The sequence below is a fragment of the Octopus sinensis genome, linkage group LG15 (assembly GCF_006345805.1).
Source record: "Octopus sinensis linkage group LG15, ASM634580v1, whole genome shotgun sequence".
NCBI lineage: Eukaryota > Metazoa > Mollusca > Cephalopoda > Octopoda > Octopodidae > Octopus > Octopus sinensis.
In genome coordinates, this window is record NC_043011.1 from 54,767,813 (window position 1) to 54,775,577 (window position 7,765).

At 36.8% G+C, this 7,765-nt stretch overlaps 1 protein-coding gene across 1 annotated transcript in view; it reads left to right on the forward strand.

The window, feature by feature from the left end:
- Positions 1 to 251: 251 nt before the first annotated feature.
- Positions 252 to 7,765, forward strand: part of LOC115219695 (zinc finger protein 239-like) — a 53,618-nt gene continuing 46,104 nt past the window's right edge. The window contains exons 1-2 of the mRNA XM_029789870.2: positions 252 to 837; positions 1,511 to 1,681. Of these exons, the coding sequence (XP_029645730.2) occupies positions 252 to 837; positions 1,511 to 1,681 (757 nt within the window). The remainder of the gene's footprint in view (positions 838 to 1,510; positions 1,682 to 7,765) is intronic.

Sequence of the window (7,765 nt, forward strand, 5' to 3'; positions counted from 1 at the left end):
TAGTCTATATTTTTTCTACCTTACCTGGTACCTGTTAACAATATCAACATTCGTTAATATTAGAAATGAAAATATTTTAGTCTACAATACTTGTGCCACCTGGAAAGGACCCCAGGCATTCTAGTAGTAAGTAGAAAACCAATACGTATGGCATATTTTCTACACATGTAAACGTAATCTTGTGATATCAAGATGGCAAGCTGAACCAGACTATGCTCACAGGCATTTCTAAGAATTCCCTTAGAAATAATATGGAGGATGTGAATTACTTGGAGTCTTGTAACAAGACACCCGTTTTCGACAGTGTAGGTTCAGTTACACAGACATGCAGCGGAGAGGAAGATTTACTTGATAAAATGTTTATGAATCAAAGTTCAGTGGAGAAAGAAATTCCTGAATATAACTGTGAGAATTGTATGAAAGTATTCTCTTCAGAACATGAACTTTTCACACACCAAGAAATGCACAATAAGAAGAAACCGTACCACTGTGATATATGTGGAAAGTCTTTTGTGTATAACAGTGTTTTAACGAATCACAAGCGAATCCATACGGGAGAAAAACAATTTCACTGTGAAATTTGTGGAAAACCTTTTATTAATAATTCGGCTCTTGTTATCCACATACGTAGTCACACGGGGGAGAAACCATATCTTTGTGGAGTTTGTGGGAAATGTTTTGTTGATAGCAGTAATTTAACGAGACATAAACGAATCCATACAGGGGAAAACCCGTTCCATTGCGAAATTTGTGGAAAATCTTTTATTAATAATTCGGCTCTTGATATCCACATATGTAGTCACACAGGTGAGAAACCATATCTTTGTGAGATTTGTGGTAAATCGTTTGTTTCTAACAGCTATTTAAAAACACATAGCAGAGTACATACAGGAGTAAAACCCACATCGCTGTGGAATTTGTGGAAAATCTTTTGTACATAATAGTAAATTAACACGACATAATCAAATACACACAGGAGGAAATTTTTTACACTGTGAAATTTGTGGCAAATCTTTCAGGGAGAATTCTAAATTGATAATCCACAGACGTAGTCACACTGGGGAGAAACCCTTTTGTTGTGACTTATGCGGAAAATCTTTTGTTACGAACAATAATTTATTAATTCACAAAAGAAAACACTCTGGTGAGATATTACTCCAGTGTGAAATATGTAAGAAATAATAAATAATAATAATAAAACATTGTGTACAGTGCTCAGGTGCACTACAACTCATCTAAAGTGTATGTATAATCAGGTGTAGTTTCGGCGGATTTCGGAAAGCATGAGGGCCTCAAAGGATGCAGTGTCATGGCAGTCAACAACTGCCGCAGGCAGTTTATTCCATGCTTCAGCAACTCTGAGCGTGAAAAAATGTTCCCGAAAGTCATGGGAGCTGTGTTGTTTTCTGACTTTGTAGGCATGTCCACGTGTGTTAGACACATGGAGATCAAAGAGGTGTTCAGTGTTGTTGTTGGCTTTTGTAAATAACTGGAATCTCCTTGTCCACAGTCGTAGTCACACAGGAGAAAAACCATTCCACTGTGAAATATGGGGAAAATTCTTTGTTCAAAATTGTTGTCTTGTATTCCACAAACGAAAACATATTTCATTGTGAAGTCTGCAGTAAATCTTTTGTCAACAATAGTGATTTAAAAAGACATAAGAAAACACATGATGGAGGTAAACCTTTTAAATGTGAAGCATGAATCCTTTTCCAATCTTTGTGGTCAGCCAATAAGTACAAATTGAAGGTTTATCATGGTGAGATATGTTAGAAATGAGCGATTTGAAATTCTCGTCTTGTGTTCTGTAAATGTGCTCTCATTTTACAGGAACATTTTTACTAAACTATTTAGGAAATTGTTATTTGTGTATTATCAACATCTAGGTGACAATTATATAAACATTAGACAAAAAAAAAAATCATCTATGTAACTGAAATATGTAGGGAGACCATTGTAAAATAAGTCAACGTACGTTGGTCTTATGTCATCTACGAATTCACCCTGGAGTAAGATCTGTTCACTGTTATTTGTTAATGAAATTTCTTAAAGAGAGAAACATTAATTATGACTAATAAAAACACAAATGTAAAATTTTATAATTGTGAAATTAGTTGCAAATTGTTCTTAATTTAAAGCTATGGCATTAACCGTAACACAATACTGCGTAGTTAAAAAGTTTGCTTGTCGACCTCACAGTGTTATCTTACATCTCAACTATATGTATTTCTTAACTACCCACAAGGGGCTAAACACAGAGGGAACAAACAAGGACAGACAAACGGATTAAGACGATTACATCGACCCCAGTGCATAACTGGTACTTAATTTATTGACCCTGAAAGGATGAAAGGCAAAGTCGACCTCAGCGGAATTTGAACTCAGAACGTAAAGGCAGACGAAATACGGCTACGCATTTCACCCGGCGTGCTAACGCTTCTGCCAGCATCTCAACTTATATGGCTTCAGGTTTGATCCCATTGTGTGTCATCTTGGGCAAGTGATTTCTACTTATAGCCCAAGGCCAACTAATGCTTTGTGAGGAAATTTTGATGGATGAAAACTGAAAGAAGCCTCATGATCATGTTAAATGTGGTAATACATGATTATATTTTATTTAATGCTGCTTTGTGTAGCTCTAGTTATTTAATTCCTGATTGATCTAGCTTTATGCACATCAGTAAATATACTGTTTACTGTTCTTATAAGAACTATCATTTTTATAATGCTGCGAAAAACAAATTGATTAATCACAGCTGATGCTGTGGAATCACATGCATCCTAAGATGCAATGATGGTATTCATACTCCAACATGTTTCACACATTTTGTTTGTGAGGAGAATTTTCTCCCAGGACTATTTCTGCAAAAAAAAAGGTCTCTCCACATCGAGGTGTGCAAAAAAATGCACACGATTGTATATACACCTATGTACGTCTGCAAATGTTTACAATCTGCAGTGTACTGAAATCAGTTTGTAGCTAAGCTGCGAGTGTAGATATCACTGTTTGTAGTCGAGCTGCAACTAATAAAATTTGTTGACATTTCCTGTCACCAATTTGTCCTCTTTAATCTACATTTTCAAATTCCACTGAAATTAAAATCTCCTTACTTGGAAATCAGGTTAGCCTTGGTGACAGAAAGAGCATCTGGCTATAAAAACCCTGCCTCTAGTACCTGCCTGTCTAACCTTTACAAGCAGGAGAAAAGGTTAAACAAATGTACGAGGGGGTGCTGAAAAGTTCCTGGCTTTAAAGGTATCGCGAAAGGCCTCTTTGGAGGCCCAAAATTCTGACTTCTTTTACAGGGCTTAAGAAAAACTGAAGAACCGCTGCAATAGGTGTGTGAACCTGAGAGGGGAATACACTGAATAAAATCATAATTAACTGATCCTCCTGTATTTTTACCCAAAACCGAGAACTTTTCAGCATCACCTCATCTCTCTCTCTCTCTCTCTCTCTCTCTCTCTCTCTCTCTCTCTCTGTATATATATATATATATATATATATATCATCATCATCATTTAGTGTCCACTTTCCATGCTAGCATGGGTTGGACGGTTCAACTGGGGTCTGGGAGGCCAGAAGGCTGTACCAGGCCCAGTCTGATCTGGTAATGTTTCTATGGTTGGATGCCCTTCCTAACGCCAACCACTCCGTGAGTGTAGTGGGTGCTTTTTACGTGCCACCGGCACAGGGGCCAAAAGAATATGGAGACTTGTACATCCACAAAATTTACTTTATAGTTACATGCTGTATATAACTGTAAAATAAATCTTGTGGATGTACAAATCTCTATACTCTTTATTATAATTGATATACACTCCAAACAGTTTTTACCGTCCAGCAAAGAGTACACCTATTTGAAGAATTCACAGAGTGACTAACAGATCAATGTAGACACAGACGTTAGATGCTGATCATGGTTAGCCATTAACTGGAACTTAATTGAGAGCTAATATCTGCCTGGATAATATATCCCTCCAACTCTTTTTTTTTATGTGTGTGTATATATATATGTATGTATGTAATAATAATAATAATAATAATAATAATAGAGAATATAATTCCAAAACTTACAGGGGAAAATTCAATTTAGCAATTTTAAAACAAATCTCACAATATATAATATATGTATATAATTTAGAAATAATCCTCTATTATACAATTCAATAGTGAAAGAGGTTATTCACACCATATAGAAAACATCATCATCATCATCATCATCATCCTCGTTTAGCGTATACTATAAAAACCTTATTCTAAAAATCAATAAAGTACATAAACAATAAATAGTAAATAGTAGTAAAAAAAATACTACTTTTTACTACTATTTATTATTTATTGTTTTTAAAATCAAAATCAAAATCAAAATCAATCAACATCAATGGAAATTGCAGCTGTGATACCAGTGCCGGTGGTACGTAAGAGAACCATCCGAACGTGGCCGTTGCCAGCGCCGCCCCGACTGACCTCGTGTTGGTGGCACGTAAAAAGCACCATCCGATCGTGGCCATTGCCAGCCTCGCCTGGCCCCCGTGCTGGTGGCATGTAAAAAGCACCATCCGATCGTGGCCGTTTGCCAGCCTCGTCTGGCACCTGTGCCAGTGGCATTTAAAAAGCACCCACTACACTCACGGAGTGGTTGGCGTTAGGAAGGGCATCCAGCTGTAGAAACATTGCCAGATCAGACTGGGTCTGGTGCAGCCTTCAAGCTTCCCAGACCCCAGTTGAACCATCCAACCCATGCTAGCATGGAAAGCGGACACTAAACGATGATGATGATGATGATGTACTTTATTGATGTTTAGAATATGTTTCCTATATGGTGTGAATAACATCTTTCATTATTGAATTATCTAATAGAGGTTTTCTCTAAATTATATACATATATATATATATATATATATATGTAGGTCCCGGGTTGATCCGGGGTTAACCACAGTAAGTAAGGTACTCAATACATAGCAGAGTAAAATTAATTTATTATATAGAAGGAGCTTCTACAGGACTAGTACTGTTTCATTCAAGAGAAATCTTCAGGAAGCTATTTAACAAGATTGTATTAGCATTTATACATTTAGGCAGGTTTAAAGGAGTGGTGGTGGGGGACTTTTTTGGGGGTAGGCATAGCGCAAAATATCATACTGGGGGAGTGGTCAAGGAGTCAGAGGTAAGTTAGGTGAAGAATAGATAAATAAAAAATAAAAAATAAAAAATAAAAAATAAAAAATAAAAAATAAAAATAAAAAAAAAAAAAATAAAATGTGTGCACATACATACATAAACACATATACATACACACACACATACGTACACATGTGTGCCTATACATACCTACACATACACGCATACACATACACATATGTATGTGTATGCGTGTATGTGTAGGTATGTATAGGCACACATGTGTACGTATGTGTGTGTGTATGTATATGTGTTTATGTATGTATGTGCACACATTTTATTTTTTTTATTTTTTTATTTTTTATTTTTTATTTTTTATTTTTTATTTTTTTATTTATCTATTCTTTCACCTAACTTACCTCTGACTCCTTGACCACTCCCCCAAGTATGATATTTTGCGCTATGCCTACCCCCAAAAAAGTCCCCCACCACCACTCCTTTAAACCTGCCTAAATGTATAAATGCTAATACAATTCTTGTTAAATAGCTTCCTGAAGATTTCTCTTGAATGAAACAGTACTAGTCCTGTAGAAGCTCCTTCTATATAATAAATAAATATATATATATATATATATATATATCAAGAAGCTTGCTTACCAGCCACATGGTTCTGGGTTCAGTCCCACTGCATGGCACCTTGTGGGCAAGTGTCTTCTACTATAGCCTTGGGCTGACCAAAGCCTTGTGAGTGGATTTGGTAGATGGAAACTTTTATTGTATCTCCTTTGCCATCCTCTGGTACAACACCTTTTCTGTTTTGTTTGCTGGGACCTTGAAGCATACTGGCAAGCCTTCTTAGATATTTCTTTGCTGTGAGGAAGAGAGAAAAGGAAAGATATGATGGAACAGGCAGGGCCCTTCATCAGATTTAGAAAACTATTTCATTAAGAGACATCCACAAATCTAAAATTAATGGCTGACACATCTTTAAGCAAATAAACAGAATATCCATTAGCTCACAGTGACACAGGTAAATATAACATCCGATAGGCTTTTGGTTGTAAATCATATAACACCTTGAATCCATATTTATTCTAAGCTATAGAAGCAAGTGAATTACAATGATAAATAAAAGATATATTCATCGCTGTCAATCTTTGGTGAGGATAACAACTGCTGAAGCCATTTTATCTGCTTTTTATTATTTTCAACCGACTTTATATTATCGTTATGTTACCTGAAACAAACACCTGCAGCCATTTTATTGTCATAACAATAACTAAAAATGTTATAAATCATCTCTCTCTTTCTCTTGCTTTTCTCTCTGACTAGATAACCAAAAATTTCCTTTACATCAGCACACCTGTTTCTTATTACCTCTCTCTCTTCCTCTCCCTCTCTTTCTCTCTCTCTGGCCCAGTAACCATGTACCTCCTCTATAGCAAGACACCTTTTTCTGCCACCCCCCTCTCTCTGTCACACTCTTAACCTTTCATCATCTGACACAAGATCACCGCCTCCAATGTCCTCTAATTCCTCAAAAATTTCTTGTCTTGCAAGTTACTTGGTGACCCTACCAGTGCTAGGTCCACATAAAAAGCATCCAGTCCACACTGTAAAATGGTTGGCATTTGGAAGGACATCCAGCTGTAAAACCCATGCCAAAACTGACCTCACCTGTGCTAGTGCCATGTAAAAAGCACACAGTCCACTCTGCAGGGTGGTTGGTTTTAGGAAGGACATCCAGCCATAAAAATTATGCCAAAACAGACACAGTAGCCTGGTGTAGTCTTCTACCTGGCTGGCTCCTGTCAAACCCATGCCAACATGGAAGGCAGACATTAAACAATGATGATGTTGCCCTGAGCCCTCCAAGGCCTATTGAATGGATTTGGTAGACAGAAACTGAAAGAAGCCTGTTGTGTGTGTGTCCGTTTGTTTTTGTCTTGACATCACAGAATAGTTGTAAAATAAGTACTACTGTCATACAGGTGTTGTCTTTCATTTCCAATCTTCCTCAAAGCAAATGTAATCTTGCTTGGAAACCGGTGATGTTTGGTGACAGAAAGAGCATTTGGCTGTAGAAAATCTGTTTTGCCTTGACAGATTCCATCTGACCCATCCAAGCATGGAAAATTGGATGTGAAAATGATAATGATGGTGATGATAGCCAATTTAGTTAGTACTCAAAATCAAAATGAAACGAGCAGTCAGAGAGTGCAAACTTCCACCAAGGTAACACCAACATCCTCTCAATGATTAGCCAGAGAGGATTTTTAAAATGAGAATATCTGAAATAAACTCGACTGTTCTCACAAATGAGAATACTAAAAATGAACCAGTTCATGGCCTCTTTTGGTTTCCGTCTACCAAATCCACTTACAAGGCTCTAGTCAGCCTGAGGCTATAGCAGAAGATACTTGCCTAAGGTGCCATGTGGTTGAGAAAAAAGCTTCTTGCCACACAGCCACACCTCCTTTAAAACGACTTTGTAAGGTAGGTGTAAGAAGTTGGATCTGGTCAGTTTTATCTTAAAACAGAGAGAATGTTTTAACAGGATATGGCTGGTTTAAATACTGAAAAGTTAAAACCTTTGCCAAAGATATTAAAACTAAATATCAATGCTGCCTGGTGCAA